This window comes from Alexandromys fortis, unplaced genomic scaffold (assembly GCF_014885135.2).
Source record: "Alexandromys fortis isolate MF-2015 unplaced genomic scaffold, M_Fortis_MF-2015_v1.1 scaffold_32, whole genome shotgun sequence".
In the NCBI taxonomy this organism is placed as follows: Eukaryota; Metazoa; Chordata; class Mammalia; order Rodentia; family Cricetidae; genus Alexandromys; species Alexandromys fortis.
The window spans coordinates 7,273,122-7,295,668 of NW_026067938.1; the positions used below are offsets into that span (position 1 = coordinate 7,273,122).

At 46.5% G+C, this 22,547-nt stretch overlaps 1 protein-coding gene across 3 annotated transcripts in view; it reads right to left on the reverse strand.

The window, feature by feature from the left end:
* The window catches only part of Acsl1 (acyl-CoA synthetase long chain family member 1), a 69,242-nt gene that overhangs the window by 39,842 nt on the left and 6,853 nt on the right, over nucleotides 1-22,547 (reverse strand). Inside the window, exons 1-2 of one of the 3 annotated variants that reach the window (XM_050147201.1) lie at nucleotides 21,442-21,608; nucleotides 6,964-7,190 (exon numbers count right to left, since the gene is read on the reverse strand). In XM_050147201.1, the coding sequence (XP_050003158.1) occupies nucleotides 6,964-7,158 (195 nt within the window). In that variant the 5' untranslated portion in view covers nucleotides 7,159-7,190; nucleotides 21,442-21,608. Of the gene's footprint in view, nucleotides 1-6,963; nucleotides 7,191-8,978; nucleotides 9,118-21,441; nucleotides 21,609-22,547 lie in introns of those variants that run through there. The other 2 variants (XM_050147200.1, XM_050147199.1) reach the window with 2 other exon arrangements.

The window sequence follows — 22,547 nt, forward strand, 5'->3', positions numbered from 1 at the left end:
GAAGACAGGGTCTAAACAAACACCGCATGTAGCCTTCCCTTCGTGCTTGAGAAGACAGGGTCTAAACAAACACCGCCGTCTAACCCTGAGAGCCCTTGACACTTTCTGAAACGAGTTCATTCTCTACTTGCTAATTTCCTGTGCTGTCTACTATCCCAACCAGAGGATTTGTTTAGGAGAAACTGGGGAGGAGGGGCATAGCAAAAATAAATTATCACTAGGAGAAAACTCAGCACACACGGCTCTGGCTAAAGGACAAGACTGTCTATGAAGTTTTTACCTAGCCCTGTAGACCACACAGGGCACCAGGCTTCACCTCTGCTAGTAAAGGGACTGCAGCTCCAAGTCCTACCCTATGTGACTCCGCCTCTCGGATGTTGGTGCTCAGTAGGAGTATTTTGCAGGAAGCACCGAGTGGTGACCAAATTGTCCCTCCCATTTGGCACTTGTTGGCCTTATTTGGGGGTGCATGTTAAAACTTAAGTAAATATAGAAATCATTTCTGTCACTTCAGTGTACATACATCTCTTGTCTAATATGGTCTATAGTAGTTAGCATCATTTATCTGAAATCATGTGTGTTTCCAGAACTGATTTACCATCATATTCCTATGCAATCGGCCTTTGCTTTCCTTGGGTATGGAGAACTCAGCAACATACCAACATGCAGACACATTGCATATTCTATAAGTTGTTATTTGGGGTTTATTTATTTATTTTTATGTAGATGAGTGCATCTACAGATGGCTATGAGCTACCATGGGGGTGCTGGGAACTGAACCCCAGTCGTCTGTAAGAACAAGTACTCTTAACCACGAGGCCACCTCTCTAGACCCAGCATGTAGCTTTTTCAGACGAATAATCAACTTCTTTCTTTCCTTAGCTTCCCAAGATACCTGCTTAATCCTTCTGCAGCCTGGTGTTGCTGTAAAGACCAGAAGTTCTGCCCCTAGCTCCTGGTAATCCCTGCCTTGATCCACAGTGCCCCCAGCCCACTGCTAATGTTCATTACCAGCCTGACACTCCCTCCTCCCACCCAATTTCAAGGCCCAGGCATCTGCTGCATTGCTCCAAAGTCAGCAGACTCCTCATAGGAACACCTTATATTCAGGTTCCAAGAGGATGAACATAGTAAGGAAACTATATCCAGAAAGGTTTGATAACTTATCAGAAAGCCTGTTAAATTTCGAGAAAGGTGTTAACGTCACCTAAAGGCATGGAACACTGATGTCTGCAAACTTGCAAGAGACTCTCGGAAGAGAAGCACCCTGAAAATGCTTTCCTTCCCTCTTATCCCTACTGTCCTGTGAGGACTGCCAGCTAGAGACGCGCTCAGATGCTGAAACAGCTTTCAGGGAAATGTGTTCAGGAACTCTCTGCGTGGGTGGGAGCAGAACTGTGAGGGCAAACATTGGCGCCTCTTTATTTGACCACATTGCACAATTAGTTTTTTTGCAATCAAGACCAGGAGAGACTAGACCATGGGAAACAGTGACCAGAACCCCGCAGAGACAAATGATTACGTCGACGAAGGTGGCTGCCCGAAAACAGGATTCTCGTGAAGAGATGACAGACAGAATCTCCTCGTGCCCAGAGGTTCTTCTGAAGCATCATGGGTACTTCCCGTCCTACACGTGTCTACTAACCGCTCTCTGTTCTGCATCCACAGATGACTACAGAGCAGCCCTTCTTATGCCACGTTTCTAAGTAGCGGCAGAAATAACCACATGCTGCCGTGGTCCCTGACGGCGCTCAGGACTCAGCTGCTACTTCCCCTTCAGTTAAAAAGCTTTCGTCCTCGTCTTACAAGTGGCTTGGGCGTTCCCACAGACCCTCAGGCTTGTGTCTGAGACAGCCACGGTCACCGCTGTCCAAGCCCGCTCCACGGCAGCTTCCACTCAGCTTTGCTGCTAGATGTCCATCTCCTAGCAGGGTTTGATGCTGCCCACTTCAACCAGGGCTCCCTGACTCAGCACCGGTCATAGGGTTTCCAGTCCAAAAGGGCATGGCCATTCTTTGGAATCTCACCGTTGTTACCTTTACAGGCCTGGACTTGTTTTATTGCCACAAGTCTGGTGTGAGTACGTCTTCATAAAAATGTATCTCTTGTGTTGAAGACATTGGAGTGGGCCTTTGCACATACACACAGGTAAAGCTGAAAATATGGGAGAGGGCTCCTACCAACCACGTGGAAAATCTTACTGTAACATGTTCCACAGACACGTCTAAATATGCAGGGACCAGGACATCTGACTCCTGTAATGTGCACATGAGCTCTTTCAGAATAGCAGGGCAGGAGATGGTAGCACACACCTTCAATCCCAGCACCCAGGAGGCAGAGGCAGGTGGATCTCATAGTTTGAGGCCAGTCTGGTCTACAGAATGAGTTCCAGGGCAGCCAGGGGTGTTACACAGAGAAACCCTGTCTCGAAGAAACAAACAAACAAAAACAAATGACACCTGACCTCTGCCACAGATAGACAGGCCTTGAGCAGCTCATTTCCCGGGCAGAGGCTTCCCAAGGACAGATGTCTGTCCTGCCCCAGTACTGTGTACCTCCTGTAGCAGAAGTTCAAGGGCTTGCTGAATGGATGCAAGTCTGGCAGCTGGATTCGGTGAGTGGAGGAAGACTCAGGACTTACACACCCTCTGCATTTGACTTTCTGGAACATATGATTAACACGCTAAGAAGAGTCACTAGTCACATACAGTGCAATATGTGAATGTGTAAGTTTCAACCCTTCACGTATGAGGGTCACCAGCTAGCATGCATCCCAAATATCGTATCATTTACTCTGAAGTGAAGTCATCCAACTTGGAAACCAGATGAGTTATACCCAAGGAACTTGTTCTGCAATTTAGAAGCTATGGATCCAAACTTGGACCCACATCTACTAACAAGATTAGATAATCTGCTACAGTCTGTGGTTTACTCACCAGAAGCAAATTCTACCCTAAATTCTGACAGTCTAAAGATTGTTTTAGAAAGGCTAGGGACTTATAGGCATAGATTTTTATTTGTTCCAATTTATTCATGTCAATAACTGGAGAAAACATGAGTTCCCACTGACGTTCTTTATGACCTAGTGGTAGCCGTATGCCTTTCCAAACTAACCTGACACAAGCCTCTCGGTGCTAATGTCACACTTCTCTTTTCTCTCTGCTGCCTCCTTCAGGAATTCCCATGGATCTCATCTGTGCCATACAGCAGGTTATAGCCCAAATCCTTTGAGCCTCAGAGGCGGGCACACACCCTCAGCAGTATCAGATTCCTCTCCAGTCACATCTGTGTCTGGCCTAGGAGGACAGAAAAGCTGGCTCTATGCCTTCCTAGGCTCTCCTACAGATGTAACCACTGAATTCTTAATGGTTTCTGATTCTGTACCCACAGAATTTAGCCACCATTTCTTATCTTTCTTTGATGGTTTGTTTTGATAGGCTCTTGCTATGTAGCCCAATCTGCCCTCAAACTTGCGACTCTCCTGTTTCACTGCTAAAATTACAGTCCTACATATTCGGTTTCAGAAAGGCCTCCCCTCCTGAGTCCCAAGGCTCCAGGCACTGATCCTTCAGATTTACTGGACCCCTCTCCCCCACCAACCTTCCTTTAACACAGTGATCCACTCTCCTCCCCAGAGCCCTGGTCTTAACAAACCAGCAATGAACACATCACAGGTCAGGCAGGTGTATCTTCTAAGCAGGGTTAGGCAGGGACTTTACTTAAGCTTTTAGACATAAAATGTGGAGGCTAGCAAAGTCAGATGAATGTTCAGGGCAGTCAAGTCTCTATCTTCCAGGTCCTTCTTGTCAGCCCCAAAGGAAACTCTTTTCCCCAAACTGGTGGTCAGACAAAGCCAGCATTCCTCAGGAACTGGTGAAGCCTGTTCCCTCTGCCAAAGAAGCCATTTCTCATATCACTGGCAGAAAGGACAAATGGCCATCTGTGGTGACTATTAGGGTACCCAAGTGCACAGTGGTCTCCAGCCCCCCTCAGTGTCACAAGTACCTGTTAGACATTTCAGAGTCTATCTTGGCACCCTGGCTCTCCTCACCTCCCCCTTCCCTACACTTCTGTAGATCATGGGCCTCTCTCTCCACAGCTATTCATTCTGCTATTCCAGCTCTGCTCTCTGTCTGTCTGTCTTCCTCTCTTTTACCCTCTTTGTTCCCCCTTTTGCCCTCTCTTAGCCTCCATCTCTCACTCCTCTCTCCCCCTCTTCTCTCACTGCCAGTCCCAGCCTGCGTCTACACTCAATCCACTACTTTCCCTCTCTGCTCTGAACTCTTCCCGACGTCTCTGGAAGTTCTCTCCTTCGTACCTACAGTAAAACATTTCATTTGACCCATACCCGAGTCTACACACTTCTCAGCCTCCACATGTCTTGATGCCTCCCCTGGGCCTGGCCGCTAACCAGTCAATAAAGGCTTCCAGTCACTGTCACCGCTGTGAGCAGCATCTTCACTAAGGGAACACGAGGAAATCAAGCTCGGCAAGCAAGGGCAGGTGAAGAAAATAAGCAATCTGGTATATCAAGTATGGAGGGAGTTTAAAACAAAACAAATAACCCACCCTCACAAAACCTGTTCTCACGTCTGTTCAAAGTGGTGGAGCAGCAGAAGCGTTGATCTGCAAGCAGCAAGTGGGTGTTCCTCCTAGCCCCCAAGGGAGAGGTTGGTCTTTAGGTAACCAAGGCTCACAGGTGGGCTGCAACTCTTAAAATACAGCCTAATTAAACCATCCTCAAAGTTTCAAGATCCTGATCCCAAGCCTTTCCTGACGGGTCCACAGAGATATAGTCACATCCTTCTTACCACCCTGAGTGGCCACAGGAAACTTGCAGATGGAACTTACACCCAAGTCCTGGCTTGGTACTATACAAACCAGAGCCTGGAAACCGCTAGGGTGTGTGGGGAAGAGAAGCATCCAGACCAAAGTGTGGATTTCTCATGGTAACATCCATGCACATTTTAGAGAAAAGGAAGTGATGGAAACGGGATGAGTTGGGAGGAGCAGGGTAAGGAGCAAACGGCAGGTGACCAGTGAGTGGTACCTGTTTGCTTTCAAAGCAGGAAAACACAACAGCCCCCACACTGTTGCCAGCTGTCAGTAACACCGTAAGAAATCAGTGCTATTTGTCTTGCCAACAGAGGCCTGTAGAAAAATGCTCCCTATAAGTGTGCACAACTACTGAGTTACCAGACTCCAACTACATTAAACTTCAAACTTTATATTTCAATTTTTAAAAAGCAAAGAATATTCATTATTTCTAAAATCATTGAATTCTGAAACTCAGATCTAAATCTATTTCTTATAAACGAAGAGAAAAATCAGAACTATGTACTGAGTAGTAAAATTATAATTTCGGTGTTGTGCTTATCTGTAATCTTAAGCTGTTCTTCATGGAACATGCATAACTATTTTACTAAGGAACAGCCACTGCATGCTAAGATGGAACTTTAAAAAGCACACAGTGAGGGCTAAAGAGACAGCTCAGGGGCTAAGAGCACTTTCTGTTCTTCCAGAGGACCCAGGTTCAGTTCCCACACCCACATGGCAGCTCACAATCATGTACAGCCCCAGATATGACATCATCTTTTGGCCTCTGAGAGCATCTGCATGCTATATGGTATGTGTATATACATGCAGACACACACTCATACTTGTAAGAAAAATATAACTAAATCTCTTTTAAAAAACACATTGCAGGTGTCCCCACAATGTCTCCTCTGGTGAGAACTGGGAATTCCCAAGAGTTCCTGCTGAATTATTGGTGTCTAAACTCTACTCGTCACCTGCCCTTTTGATAGTGACAACAATGGCACCAGGTGCCAGGCAGAAGAGAAGGAATGCCACACAGCCACACCCACTCTAGGGAAAGTTGAGTCCTCACTGGAGTGTGGTAAGCTGGGTGGAACACCATCACTTCCCCGTGAAAATGAAGCAGAGAGCCCAGCTCTGTCAGAAGACAGCCCTCGCCTGTATCCGTCACAAATTACCGACACATTTGGTATATTTTAAGAATTTCGTATCAGCAAAGCCCAGAACTTGTTTAAAATAAAACCCCATTAGTATCACAAAGCTATTAATCTAGCCAGGGCTTTCTGCAGAGAGGCACATTGGTCTGCCACAGCGACCAAAGTGGGGAGAAGCTGGGGGACCTTTCACCTCTCCAACTAGAAGCAGCGAACGTCTGTGTTTCCCAGGCTCTTTCTGTGCTGAAAGTAACGAATGCTGAGAGCTAATCCTGACCAGGGCGGAGGAGCGAGCAGCTGCAGTGAGGGTGCAAAGAGGAGAGCCCTGGGGACTGCAATCAATCACACGTGTTTCTGTGAACTTCGGGAAGAGACCAAGGAAAGGAAGGATGTTCATGGAAGGGTCTAGAGGCTTCCTACACCATCCCACCCATATTCCTAATCACACATGCTGGCTGTCATGTGCATGGCTTCTTCACGACAATGCGGCACTCAGCGTGAGCACAGATGCCTCCTGAGGGCCGGTTCCTCGTGCCTGTGCTCAACAGCTGCCCCTCGGCTGTTAAGTGCCAATTCAGCCTTCCCCTGCGTGAAACCACGGAGTCCCTTTCAACGGGGTGAGAATGAGTTCTACAGATCAGATGTGCCCCAGATAAAACTCTCGGGACCATCTGGTGACTCCACCCTACTGAACCAGGTTCGGCGTTCTCTTTTTCTCCTGGTAGACTTTTCTATTCCGACACGGAGCCTGCACGGGGAAGCTCGGTGTGATTTCTGGAACTATCTTGCGTGTAATGCTGGAGAGACAACTAACCTACAGTACTTTATCTGTTCCCGTGCCCTGCCCTGTAATTTACTTGGCTTCTGCATGGGTTAGCTACCAACAACTTCTCTTTAGAAACTGTCCTCAAAGACACATCAATGAGGTTAAACTCTTCAGAGAATATGAAGCGAAAGCCCACAAGGCAGGCTGGGCCCACCCCCCACTTACCGCTACTTCCACAGATTGCATGGAGAGGTCACAGGGTGGCTTCAGAGCCTTAGGTCTCGTGGCGTACCAGAAAGTGGTGAGCGCGGCAAAAGCTCCAAAGCCCATGAGTGTGTTGGTTGGAAGCGTACGCACATACTGCCGGATGTCAATCAGCTCTGGCATCCGAAAATACCGGAACAATTCATGGATTTCCATGGTTCTGTGCTGGTGATTCCTTAGGCAGAATTCTGTTAGGAGAGAAAGATGCCAGGTTCACTCCAGGGGGCAGAACACGTCTCCAGAATGCCCACAGGCCAATCATTAGTGACATGGCTTGCCGCTCAATCGAGGCATTACATCCACAGTCTAATGGTCCCACGGTCAAATTTCATTTTCCTGGTAACACTTTAGCCATTTACTTCTGTTCCATTTCTCCATTATATTGTATGTAAGAAAAATTTTCAATAACGCCATTAAAAATGTTCAAAGAAGTCCGGGCGGTGGTGGCACACACCTTTAATTCCAGCACTTGCGAGGCAGAGGCAGGCAGATAGCTGTGAGTTCAAGGCCAGCCTGGTCTACAAACAAGAGCTAGTTTCAGGACAGGCTCCAAAGCTACATAGAAACCTTGTCTCGAAAAACCAAAAATAAAAAAATAAAACCTCAAAGAATTCTTGCCATAAAATGCTCAAATGACTCAAAAAAGAGAAGGAAACGACATCTTTTGTCCCTTCCACCTAATCAATCATACCCTCATGGTCAAGGCTAACAGGGATAATATGAGAAAGAGGTGTGAAGAAGCCCAAACCACCTAAGGGTCAGGAGGTGCTGCTTCTGCCAAGAGATTCCAAAACAAGTTTCCCAACTAGTAAAACAGACCAGCCTAAATTTCAACATATCTCTCAGCTTCCCTGTAGAAGTAGTCATAAATGTCAGGAGATCCATAATTGGCTGTTCCAGTTAGATCACTTTCGTTTACAGTCCCCAAGATATTATACCTAAGATGAATAAATTAATCAGTGCACATAAACTAAAGCAAACACCAGAAGTCTGGAGAGGAGTTATGAAATTGTATTTGAGAGAAAGGAAAAAGGTCCTGAAGACTACACTCTGGAACCAAGGCCTGCCTTGGCGCGCTCCTGGCTGTGTGAATAGCTTCTTCTGCCTTGAACCCTGGTGTGCGTCTCTGTGAGTGGAGATGAAAACAGCGCCCCTTCCAGTGAGCTTTCAGTCCCACTACAGGATTCCCAGCAGCCAACGATGGTGCCGCACGCAAAAAACTGCTCAAGAAATGTCAGATGCTATCATTTCCCCTACCAAAGCACTCTGAGCTCAGAATACACTGTTACTGCGGTAATAAAAATGCTTACCTACATTTCACAGAGCCAGAAGAAGAAGCCAAGATACACAGAAGAAAATTAGATGAACATCAATATATACCAAAGCCCCAAATTGCAGATTATAAGCAATTTATATAGAGACGGGTCTAAAATAATTAAGTGTGCACTAGAGAACAAGAACAGCTCTAATTTAAAAGCTTATGAATGAATGATTGCCCCCAAGGCTGGCACACGGCAAAGGGAGAAATGGGAAATGAGCCGGGAGACTGCACTAACCTTCTACAGCAGCGCAACAAGTGCTCACTCCGCCACTAACGCAAACAGCATGCCTTCCTTTGAAAGCTAGGGCACAAGACTGAAAACATTTTCTTGAAATCTAGAGATCACCTTTTGAAACCAAAACTATACTATTATAACTATTTCCCCCACAGAGCAACAGAGTATCAAAGCTGCTTTTCTGAACCAAGGATATGACAAGACCCAACATAATAATACGTTTGCTCAGCTTGTTCAGACTTGTGGCTATCACAGCTCGGGGCATGCACACACACACACACACACACACACACACACACACACAAACGTGCACACACACCTACACACAGATCTCAAGGTTAACATGACAGCTGAGAAAGAAGAGATAGGCAAGAGTCTTCAGGTTTTCATTCTGGAAGGAAAGCAGCCGTGCCTACTCACCATCTGGGCCATGGACAGCTGACTGCTAGGTGACACACCACAGCAGAATCAGAAAAGGGCAGTGAGGATGGGGGTGGGGTGAGGGCCAGGGCAGCTCGGCGGCTGCTTACCAGGCCTGCCAAGGTCTTTCAGGGCATTAGTCACACGCCAAGTCCTACCCTGCTGCCCACTGGGCTAAAGGTAACTAGCAGACACAATCCATACTTGACTTCTCAGGGCAACAGAGGGTGGAGGATGGGCCAATGAGGAGCTAGCAGTAAGTCACCCCACTGCTCCACCCATGGGCAGGGACCAGCATCAGTGAGCGTTGCTGCCAGGGGCAGTTCTTCAAACAGACACTGTTTTCATTTTGCTCAGCTTCCCAAAAAAAAAAAAAAAAAAAAAAAAAAAAAAAAAAAAAAAAAAAAAAGACAATGGATAAGTTTTTTTTTTTTTTTCCAACCACTGAAATGAAGTATAAGATACAGGGTTGTATGCCTAACCACCATGAGACAGCTCAGAGAGAAAGGTACCAAAATACACTCGGAGAGTATTTGTTCTCAATGTATGCATAGGAGCTGAGCTCGTCCTGTCCTGCATATCTGAGCGCCCAGGCTGTGCCGCTGTGCTAGGACCTGGGAAGACAGGGCAAAGGACCAAGTCAGCCTTTCAATGGGTTAACCATCTAATGAGAAACAGAATGGAATGAGCAAAGTCCACTGGGCATCGAGAAGGGCCCTTCTCAGAAATAGTGCCTATGCTGAGACTTCAGGATGAGCAGATAAAATCAGGCCCAGGTCTTATTGGCAGCAGTCACTGAGACTGCACAAACAGTATTATAGCTTGGCATACACACCATCTTTCTGATCTAACATGCAAATCTGCCTCACTTCCAATCATTCTATTCCACTTGTCTTCATTGCCCTTCACCATTCGGAGTCTGAAGAAGCATTATCCATCCCTTGCCCTCTTCTCTCCTCAATGTCTGGGGAGTAATTTTCATAACATCTAGATTGTGTGGATTTATAGGAGTGGATATAGCAGAATTACATCCTTGAGTGAGACTACCAATTCTTCTCTAAACAAACAGAGGCACACACAGGGGACTAACTTATCTATTTTAAGCAGTGGCAGCCAAGATATAGAGTGCACCGTGCAAAGAAACTTTAATAAGGCTGGGAAGAAAAACGTTTTAAAAATTTTCTGAGACTCATATATTAATAGCATGTATGCAAGAACATGGTATTAGGTGCTGATCTGTAATGCTAAGCATTTAAATCCACCCAAATTCACTGGTAGCATTATAAACCTTTCTTCCTTTAGTTCAATGCTGTTAAGGAAAAGGTAGTCAGATATTTTAAACGTGGAGGTTGGCTTACAGTCAAACAAAATGAGACATTGTAAATGGCCGTTCTATGATGATAGATACCATATTTAAGATTCAGTCCTCGATAGGTTTTGAACACTTCCTAATAAGTGGTTAAAACTAAAAGACACATTGTGTTCTTAAGTCAATGGCATTCTGTTGGGAATTCTCTAGGATTTGTTTTCAAAAGCAAATTTCCATATCAGCACCTAGCAGAACTTTTAGCTCAGGCACATACATCACCCGGCTATCTGCTAATAACATGATTCAGTTGGCTTAAAGTCTTAGGAAGACGCATGTCTCAGTGTAGAACACATAGACTTGCTGATGGCCAGCTGCTCCTTTGGCTGCAGACGCTCCTGTGTACCCCTCCGTCTCTGCTTACAGAAAGTGTGTGCGCTGCTGCTGGCTCAGTAGTTAAGAGCACTCACTGCTCTTCTAGAGGACCTAAGTTCAGTTCTCCAGCTCCCACACTGGGCAGCTCACTACCACCTATATCTCCAGCCCCAGGGGACTTCACCTTGTTCTGGACCCCACATACATGTAGCATACACAAATACAGTAGATGGCAAACCGAGATATTTTAAAAAAGGGTTTGTTCATCTGGCTTGTCTGAAATGCTGCCAGCACTAGAGTCAAGCAGCAGTGACAGGACAGTACTAGTCAAGGAGAGGCTTACAAACTCAGCAAATGGCAAGAGTGGAGGATGCCTAGGTACCTGTGGGTAGAGACAGGCAACACAGGGGAACAATGAAAACTGGGTAGCACAACTGTCAAAACCCAGAGATGCTGGCACCCTCTGCCCAAGCTTTGAACAGAATCACCATTTAGCTGTACTTAGAGCTGCAGGGAGTTTGTCATATTCTGCATCTCATTAGAACATCACAATAGTAAAATGACCCTGAGGAAAACCAGAGCCAGAAATAGAAAAAGGCTTCTCTGGGGTGTCTGTCAGAACGAGACACTAACCTGACTCTAAACCCAAGTCATATGAATGGCTCTTCCTCTTGGCTGCCCCGACCTGCTCTCTGGGAACACATACATGTTTACCTGCACACAGACTTCCAGTCCCCTTCAGCTGCTCTAAGTTAGGAACTATGAGAACAGGGCAGAAGGGTCCTTCTAGCTTGGTGTTAGGAGAACCCCAAATCTGAAGCCCATGTGAACTCTCCGTGTCTTACATAAATGCTACCTACCACTGATCCTGTCTCCCTGGCCTCTGCATGTGGGTTCCGTGCCCACTGTATACAAAGGTGACTCTTGTGTTTGCATTATAAAAAAAAAAATAGTTCAGAGCCAGAGGTGACCCACAAGGGCATCATTCCCCTTAGGGACACTGAGGGTGAATACACACACACACACACAAACACACACAAGTGCACACGTGCACAAGCGCCTGCAATTCTGTAAAGTAAAATTCTTTTACTTACAGTAGCATTTTATTCTCTCCAAGTGATCTAGAGCCTTGTGTTTCTCTCCTTCCGCCGTTCCTCGAGCTTCCGCCAATATGAGTAACAGCAGTTTGATGGAATGCTCTACTAGGAATGCAGACCTCAAACAAACCCACACAAATTGCACACTTGCCTGACAGCAGCAGCGAATTGAGAAGTCCTGACATCTTTCCTTAATGCAGCAAGCCAAGCTGGCACGATGCTGCCATTCCCTGCCCCACCTCCTTCCCCTAACACAAGAAGCTATTTACAGGGCTGAAAGTGCCCCCTTTGTCCTGTACTAGCTGGGCAGAGCCCAGGCCCCAGGAGGAACAAGAAAGTGGCAGCGAGGCCATTTGCTGCTCTTTCAGTCTGCCACTCCGGAGTCACTGGAGTCGTGCTCCTTAACCCGGCCTGGCACACCACCTAAAGCTAGATTTGTTTAAGCCACAGCCTAGGAACCAATGCCCCGAGAGACAAGAAGAGTCCCCAGCAGAGGGGAGGCAGGGGCTGCTGGCCCAATGCCATACCATAGGAATCTCCTCAGTTCTTTTGGCCCATTTCATCAACCTAGAGGACTACTTGGGTGACCCTGGGATCCTCTGCACAAAGATAGCGGGATCCACAGAATATCCATCATTGTCACACACCACGTTAGGGTTTTCCCTCTCAACCAAGTATAATGCACCTTAGACCAACGGGGCTTTCATTTTCATTTAAACGACTGATCCTGTGGATGACCAAGTTAATTTCCAGGCAGGGTTTAAAAGGAGAAACAAAACAGAGATGTCTTGCTTTTAAAAACTCTATTTATGAAATACTGAAGTCAAGCTGAGTACTTCTATACTCAGGCTTCTTGCCCATCCCACCCAAAGTTCTCAGAGGAAGAGCTGAACACACAAAACATTTAAAAGCAAATACAATGAGGCACTCAAATACAACGAGGTACTTATTTTATCCAGTAAGAGTAAAGGCCATAATAGTAGGCTGTAGGTCACAACAATCACATATGCAATACCCCCAATAAAATCTCCCAAATATAGTACATTAACTTGAAAAGATAAAATTTTAGAGATGCGGATGAGACTGATCAGACATCTGTTCATAATAATCTCCATATTCATTAAACTTATATATAAATAAGCCAAGTGACAAACTAAATTACTTTGGAAATACTACATAGGCTTGTTCATCTATCTGTCTGTCTGTCTGTCTATCTATCTATCTATCTATCTATCTATCTATCTATCTATCCATCCATCCATCCATCCATCCATCCATCCATCCATCCATCTATCATAGAGGATCTTGCTATATAGCCAGGCTGGCCTCAATCCTCCTGCCTCAGCCTCCCTAGCAGAGTTCTGGAACTTCAGAACTATACCACCATGCCCAGCTCTGAGGCATCTTTTCAGACCACCTTTTTGGGTTCCATAGTTTTCTGTGAAGTATCTTCATATTCTTCTCTTGAATTTAAGTGAATGATTTTACTTTAATTGAATGATTTTACTTTAATTGAATGATTTTGAAATCATGTATGCATTTATCACTAACCCCCCCCCCAGGTTACAGGAATACATTTGATTATGGATCCATATTTATAACCTTGATTATTTTTTAAAGTGATGTTCCAAGCCTCTTACAGCAATAGTCAACATTTCTCTTCAGAAGGTCAAACACCAAAAAGAAATTAGCCAGCTTGTGTTATTTTTCTATGCATTACAAATAGCCCATCCGTTATTTGACAAGATCCCAAGACTGGCATCAGGAGCAGGTGTTTGCTCTACCTGTTGGCGCTCAGATGGCTGGCCGTACACCTCACACGAGAGCACTGATGGGCTTCTCACATGAAGACTGAGGAAGGGACTGGAGCGAACCCTGCCCTTGGAATCAAGTACAGAACCACTTCCTACTAGGAGAAACCATTAGGCAAACTGAGAAAAACTCAGACCTGCTCTTGAGACTTGGAACACAAACACAAGGGGGTAAATCAAGGCAGCTGCACAAGAGACAGTGGGCCTGAAGGGGAGCTGCACAGCCCTCAAAAGGGTGGGGGGACAGAGACAAGACAATGACAATAAGAAGCAACTCCCTAGGTCTAACACTACTGACAGATGAATCTGGAACAAACTGACAGAGTTAAAGTGGCTAGGAGAGGGGAAGGAAGGTATTTGGGGACATCAGCTGAGTCATGATTTTTAAAAAATTATTATTTTTATTTTATGTGTATGAGTGTTCTGCCTGTCTGTCTGCATGTAGGTATGTGTGCCATGTGCATGCCTTGAGCCCTTGGAGCCATCATGTGGGTGCTGGGAACCAACCTGGGGGCCTCTGGAAGAGCAGCCAGTGTGTGCTCTGAACCACTGGGCCATCTCTCCATGTCTGAGCTCCACCGCTAAGAGTCAAGTGCCTGCTGAGAACTTACAGTGAGCGTATCGAGAGCCCCAGACTATGCAATTACACACAAGGCTAAATATGATCTTCATCATGGCCTTTCTTTACACCTCATACAGGTGGTTATTGCCAAAAATCCAAAGAACAGGACATCTTCTGCTCCTGTTCCACTCAAGAAGCGGTCAAAACCCCGGCTGAAGTCAAGGTTCTGGACTTCTGAGTGGTCAGAGCTGTGACCCAGGCAAAGGAACTCAAAGCCAGGCAGGGGTGGGAGGTCATAATGCTAATGACAAAAGGCCTTCATACACAACACTTTAAAAGCCAGTGTCTGAACCCAAATGCCTATCTCAGATGAAGGAATAAGCAGGCTGTGGTGTGCATAGGCATCTATACAACAGATGAGCATTCAGCCTTTTGGAGAAAATCAGGAAAACAGCGCAACAGAGGTGATATGAATGAGTGTAGCAAACACCCGGCTAAGTGAAACAAGCCAAAGGAAAGGACGAACGTGATCTGATCTACATGAGGCATGCGGGATCGGTGAACTGCAGACAGAAAGTAGAACAGAGGTCATGGAGGGGGAGGGCTGGGGGCAGGGTAGGGAGATGGGAGATGTTGCCCAACAGCTGCAGGGGTTTGTATGGGGCCATGGAAAGTGTGGGGCTGACAGTGGTGACGTTTGCACAACTCAACTCAGTGCCACTGGGCAACTGCTCACTTCTAGACAGCTCAAAGGCTAACTCTGACCAAAGGAAAATTCTAAATGATTTATAAAAAGCAGAGATTTGGTAAATAACTGGCGATAAAGGATACGGCATTGGAGAGCTGAGTTCTGGAGCCTGATGAAAAGTGAGCCGGTGACAACGCCAGAGTCTGAAACTGGGAGGTGGTCCCCGAAGCCTTCGTCCACGGACAGCAACAACACAGGGGCAGGTGTCACAGTGTATTCCTGCCTCAGTTTCCCCTCTGAGCACATGTCCCTGCCCTTTACCCACCCTCCCAGCCTTTCCTAAAGAAAACCTCCCCTCCAGCCTGGGCCTGCTCTGAACCTCCTTTCGTCACTGGCTCCCTTCCCGAGGGAGGCCTGTTTTCTGATGTCCAAATCCTACCCGAACAGGCCAGAGGGCACTTTCTCTAACAAATTCTTACAGCATGGCCTCACTGATAAGTAGCTCATCCTCCAGGTGAACTCTGGGATACTTCTTCTGTGGCCTTTGAGAGGTATTTGGTACTTCCTGCTCTACACTCCTGGTCGGTGGCACTCGCTGTAGTTTCTTCTGCTCCTACCTTGGCGCTTCACATAAGGCCCAGACCAAAACAGGACTTATTTACTGAGTATTTCCTGCGGAGTAAGTGACCCTCTGAAATGCTTACTATGGACTTACTGCCATCCCTGGAAGAGACACTTATAGACAGTGACTCTGAACAGGACAGAGGTGTCCAAGGTGTTCCCAAACTTCAGCAGGCCTCCTCTTCCTCCCATCTGCAGAGTCTCCTGTCCCTATGGCAGAGAGTAAGCTCCATGGGCCCGGTGATCTGGAGCACCTGGAGTCTGCATAAACGTGTCCTCCTGCCCACTCCCACGCTGTTTTCTAGTTCTCCAACCATTTCGCTTCCTGAGAAGTTAGTCAGCACCAACAGAACAGTCCTAGGGCATATAGGGTAGGGGACTTCCTCATGCAAGGCTGCCCACAGCAGCACAGATTCCATGAGCAAGGAAGAAGGGAGGCTCCCAGGGTGCCGCACCAGGTGAGTTTTCTATGAGAAAACAGCATCCTGTAAACCAGAGAAACACTGGGCTTCCCACCCTGGAGCTTGAGCAGCACAGGGCGGTGGTGAGGAGAGCATCTTCCAGACACTGAGAGGGCTGGGTGGGCGGCCCTCTGGCTAGAGGACCTGTCCAGCATTCCCCGGAGCACATGTCAGTCACAGAGCCAACACAACATCTAGCTCTCCGCCCCCTCCCTGCCCTCACAGACACAAAGATCTGTCTGGGGACTCCTAAGGAAGACGCCTAGGTCATGTGAAGGCCTTTATGTAGAACAGCAGGTTAAACCTGAGTCAGATGGATTGAAGAAGATCCCTAAGGGAAGCAGGATTATTCCATTTGTCCTCATATTTATTTAATACACAGATGAATAACGTCTGACAGGGGGCATTTTCATCAGTGGTATTGCCTTCAGTGAGGCGCTCAGGCTCTTGTAAACAAACCATATTCCTGTAAACGATACTAATGGAACTCACTGGGTCAGGAAAACACAGCAAAATAGGAGAAGGACTAGTTGGGAAGAAGAAGGGGATTAAAGGGAATGGGAAGGAGACAAAAGAGGGTAAGAGGGGTGGCTACAATTACAACATATTACATACATGTATAACAATACCATAATAAACCCATTACATATAATTAACATAAGCTAATAAGAAGTAGAATATTAATTGACTTAACACTGTCCTATTTCTGCACAGATATCGTAACAAAGCAGGCATGCTTACCGACGAAGGCTAGGGAAGAAAACGGACTTGGACAGAAGGGGCTGCCTCAGTCAGTCAGCTCCAGTGGACAGAATGGGTAGACACCTAACTCTTCCTAAGGAAGCAGACAGAAGAGGCTTCTGAAGTTAAACTTCCTGTCATCGGCTGCATCTGACAGGGATGTTACATCAGATGATATCTGACCCAAGGATGAGTCCTCGCTACGTCTACGAGACTGGAGGTTGAGGAGGATGACATCACGGTCTCACCATGTTGGGCAACATAAGTACAGCCTGCTACTGAAGCAGGTAGAGGAGAAAATAAAACTCCCCTGGCTACAGAAATAACCCACAAAGATGGACTCTCCACCTTACAAAGAAAATCAGAGGTGAGGAACTCCACCCTGAGAAGGGAGAACAACTTACCAGTGAAGGGACTCCCTGCCTCTTACCACAGCTAGGGCTGGATCCAGGTAGGTAAGAAGCATCTTCACTGAGGGCCTGAAGAGAGGAGGAGGGAAGGTCCCTGTGTTTCAGAAGGGGACCTAGCCAATCATCAAGGTCCCTTCGGGTATTCTGCCCAGAGCCCATAATGTCCAGTAGTGACTAGGGAATTACACAGCACAGAAACGTGGCAAAAATCCTGGGCTCAAATGCAAAAGCATCCCATTCCAGGTACTGGCTATGCCCAGACGAGCTGTGTGGTCAGGAGCAGGGCTTCTGCCAGTGCGAGCCTTATAGTATGCACAAAGGAAGGAATGGGAACGGCAGAAAATTGCTTCTCTTTGCGTCAAGAAGGCCATGGGGGCCCCTGTAAGATGAAATGATGGTGGAGTCTTCCTGTCACCAAGATCAAATCAACAGGTTTCCACCCACACCTTGAAACCCCAGGTAACAGGTACTGGAGGAAAACTTTAAAGCCACCAATTCTGAGCTGGAGAGATGGCTCTGTGATTAAGAACATATCAAGTTCTGGTCCCAGCACCACCTGGAACTCCAGCATCATGAGGATCCAATGTTTCTGCCCTATGTGGACATAAGCAGTCATCTACACACACACACACACACACACACACACACACACACACACCTCTTCCCTCTGTGGAATCAGCAGCCACCTGTATATAATCACACACAAACACACATGCGCGCACACACACACACACACACACGCCATACCACACCTCTTCCCTCTGTGGAATATAATCATACAGAGGCACAAACACACACATGCACACATACACACAAACACACCACACACACACACAATACCATACCTCTGCCCTCTGAGGAATCAGTGGCCACCTGTACATAATCACACAGAGACACAAACACACACACACCTCTGGACTCTGTGGACATTGGCAGCCACCTGTACATAATCACACACATGTACACACACACACATGCATGCGCACACACACACATATACACACACATATCCCTCTGGGCCTTTGTGGACACTGGCTGTCACCTGCACATACACACATACAGGAACACAGACACATACCACCTCTGCCCTCTGTGGACATAGGCAGTCACCTACACATACACACAGACATACACATACACCCCACAACCTATGAAAAAAATAAATCATAAAAATCTAGCAGTTCTATGGTAGTAGTCCATAGAACTTAGTGTTTAAGTATTATTATTTTAAATATTTATTTGTTTATTCTGTATACAGGCCAGCAGAGGGCACCAGATCTCATTACAGATGGTTGTGAGCCACCATGTGGGTGCTGGGAATTGAACTCGGGACCTCTGGAAGAGCAGCCAGTGCTCTTAACCTCTGAGCCATCTCTCCAACCCCCTTAAGTATTATTCTTAAGTATTAAGTAATATATAGTAGAACATAGTGCTTAAACATTATTATTTTATTATGCTTTACATTTGACTCCCCCACCATCTTTTTAATTATAAATGCATAACACAAAATTTGCCATATTAATCAGTAACTGTATGCTCAATCAATTCTCAAGATAAATAAGATATGGCCAGGCTCAGCTTGGTTAATGTTCTTTTGTATTTATGTATTTTCCAGCTGCTACACAAGGCTTTAGACTGGTAACCCGCCCTATTAAGGAGTGACAGATGGGCTATAAAGCTCTTCCAGAAAACACAGCTAAGCCTTCCCTGTCTGTCCTGAGCTGGGCCCCGGTGCGGGCCCTCGCCAGCCCTCCGAGCAACTTCCACCCAAGTGTCCTTTCGGAGAGGGCCTCACTGCAAACCAAACAATACCCTGCACATTGGAGGGAAATAAAACTTTTTCATTAGCCCTTTGCAAACAGAAGGTCACTGCCAGGAGGATGAAGCCCTAGAAATGTTTCCTCCACCTTCTGCAAGTTCAGGAGAACAGTAAAGGCAAAGGCACCTGCAGGAGCTAACCAAACAGCAGATTGCTGCAGATAACCTCAGGGTAGGAAGGAAGAAAGTGGTAGGGCCTTTTGGCTGCAGGCATCTGGAGGGGAGAAAACACTCTGTGTATAGGCTGGAGGCCACCAGAGGGCTGTGCAGAGGCCAAGGTGGAACTGAGCCAAATCTAAACAGTCAAAGACAGGTAGGGGGAGGGAGACTGCCATGAAAACCAGACCATATGGGGAGCAAGGAGGGAGCAGGAGCCTTGCAAGAGGCAGTTAGGGGCAGGCTAGGAACTGGCAGCCTCAGCGACCAGGAGACTGGATTTCTCTCCTAGGTCACTATTCCTGTCAGCCGGTTATGGAATAGCTACTGGAGGCTCATCTTCACCCCGGAGTGCTTAGTTTACAGAGACAGCCCTGTCCTTGCAGGGAGCCTAGGTCAGGATGGGAGAGAGAATAGACTCAGCCCTTGTCCTCAAGGAGCCCACAAGGCCCAGCGACTCAGAGGTCACAGCTATCAAATAGCAGTGACCTGGATAAGAAGGCTCAAGAGGGCACACGTTGGGTAGGGTTACTCACACCTCTTAAAATAGAACATGGCTTCAGAGGAACGGTCAGCTAGAGAAATGGCTTAGCCCAACACAGTGTGAGTTGCCAACTGAATACAAATACGGAAACCCACCGGGGGAAGAACAGCCACTCACAAGGTCAGGGAAGTCACCCTTGAAGATCAACAGACCTCAATGGGTAACTTACAAAGCAGAAACAAACGGAATCTTTAAAGTATTTTAAAGCTGGGAAGGGAATAGACCTTTAAAGCACATGGGCCCCTGTGTCTTTGAGGAAGGCACTGAGCGGTGCTGGAAAAAGCAACAGGTGAAACAGAGAACAGATTAAGCAAGACTTTGCTCATTGTATGGGGAGGCACGAGAGGGATCTGTGACACCATGGGACACTAGCTAAAATTACAGAGTTCAGGTAATCGTAAGAGGTGACTGGCTTAGGGAAGCTAAACACAGAAAAAAATCTAAGTTACGGAAGATTACAGAACAATGGCTTACTATTTAAAGGACAGGAAAAAAAAAACTAAATGCCAAGTTTGGCTGTTACCTGCTTGGAGTAAACAAGCTACATTAGTTTGGGATCTTTACATTCCCAGTTTAAATTCATGCTACAAAAGTTCCCGATCTATTCAAAAGTCCACATAGTACAATAAAATTACCAGGTACCTATATCCTCCAGTCAGCTTCAATCACAGCTAACATTTTGCTAATACTGTTTTATTATGCTCTTTTTAAAAAAATATATACATATATATATTTTAAAGCAAGTTCCACACATCCTGTCGTTCAGGAGACACTCTGAGGTGCTAACAGGCCTCTGACTCTATAGGTGCAGAAACTATGTGTGGGGTGGCGGTAAGCCGAACTGGCACATGTAACACATCCTGCCAACAGCCCAAAGACCTAAACAGAGGGAGCCAAGTTCAATGTTGACCTGAAGCAGCCGATCCAGCACAGTATTTAATGTCCACGCAAGGAAAAGGTCCATGGACTCAACCGGCAAATATGCATTGACCTCCACCCCCCACTATATACCAAGGCAGCCCAAGACTCGGGAGACGTGGCTGTAAACCACAGAGAAAGTAAAGGATCTGTCTCATGGAGGCTTGCACACCACCACGTCTACAGGACAAAAATCCAAGCACTCTGGCTTTTCCTAACTGAAGTCAGATGCGCATTCTGACATGGCTCAGAACCTAGTTCCAGAGAGAAGCTTCCGTTTATTTCCCCCTCGGCTGAACTGAGTCACCGTTTAAAAGGTGGTCCTTGGAGCTCAACTGCCAAGCTGGCAGCAGAGGAGACAACTTTCTGGTTTTCTATTCTTCTACCATCCCACTAAGTGACGGATAGACACACCTGCAATATGTATATGCTTTCATTCATAAACCATACTCAAAATATCCCCCCAAATAGTCTGTAGCCATGAATCAAATCTGGATTTAAAGAAAGACTAAAAAGCGTCTATAATATTTTTAATATTTCCATTTTGCATCCTAACACATGTTCTAGCTGCTTCCCAACCAAGAGTGAACGCAACCCTTATCAGACACCATCCTCTCTGGCAACTGCCTGGCAAGGTTCACCTGTTTCTGCCAGAGATGCCACCAGTTCCTTCCCATGGGCAACAATATATAAGCCCCTGAATGCCTGCCACATTTAAAAGCCTGCAAAAGAGACCACAATATACGGGATAAAGACACCCACCATCACCTGCTGATGCAAAGAGGTATGCTGGAGACTGCCACCGGGCCACAAGACTAGGCTGACTGGTCTGGAACAAGGAGAATTAAGGACACAGAGTCATGCCAACCTCAGAGGCTGGCCATGTTTGAGGAAATCTGTCCTGGATTGGGAACCCTATAGCTTCAGCCTTAGCTCCAATGCCAAGGATCCTTACCTTGCTTACACTCTGCGTCCCTGAATTCATCTCCAGGTCATGTCATGGAAAGAACACCAGACTGGCATTGTCTTCCGAGGCTAGCCCAGGGCTCTGGACTGCTCAGTTATACCCTCTGGATTTTGGATCTGTCCTCTCCGGGTGCCCTGTGGAGCTGAGAGGTTGCTGTCAGCTCCACATGCTAGGATGCCTCACAGGTTGCCTGAGGTACAATGTCCTACAGAAGGAACAGAGACCTATTTGACCAATGTTCTCCTGGCAGGGAAACAAGGCACACCTTTAAAGTGGGAATACCAGGTAAGTGCCAGCTCTGGTACAGTTATGCAAGATTATCTAGAATTCGACACTAATCTCCTCTCACATCCTGAGAAGCCCAGAACCACCTGTTTCTCATGCCCGCTGAACTACAGGAAAGAAACCCTTGAGCTGTGTTCTTAAACCCAAAGTTCACCTCCAGGAAACATGCGTTTGGGTCCACAGATTTTCAACTCCTTGATCTTAATTGCTAAAATCTAGTTTAGCAGAGTAGATAATGAGTCTTATTGTCAGGGGCCATTTTTTAAATTATTATTATTTTAAAAAAAAAAAAAAAAAAAACCTCTTTTCTCATTTTACATACCAATCTCAGTTCCCCAGTTCCCACTCCCTCCCTTCTTCTTGTCCCCTCCACCTTCCCTCCAACCCACCCCCATCCATTCCTCAGAGAGGGTAAGGCTTCCCACGGGGAGACAACAAGGTCTAGCACATTGCTTTGAGGGAGGACCAAGGCCCTCCCCACTATATCTAGGCTGAGCAAAGTATCCCTCCAAAGAAAATGGGTTCCAAAAAGTCAGTACAAGCAGTAGGGATAAATCCTGGCCTCATTGCCGGTGGTCCCACAGTTTGTGCCAGCCAAACAACTGTCACCCACATTCAGAGGGCCTAGTTTGGTCCTATGCTCGTTCCAGGGTTCTCATTAGCTCAAGTAAGCTGTTTCCGTGGGTGTCCCCATCATGGTCTTGACCTCTTTGCTCGTATTCTCACTCCTCCTACTTTTGATTGGACTTTGGAGCTCAGTCCATTGCTGTGGATCTCTGCCTCTACTTCCATCAGTTACTGGATGAAGG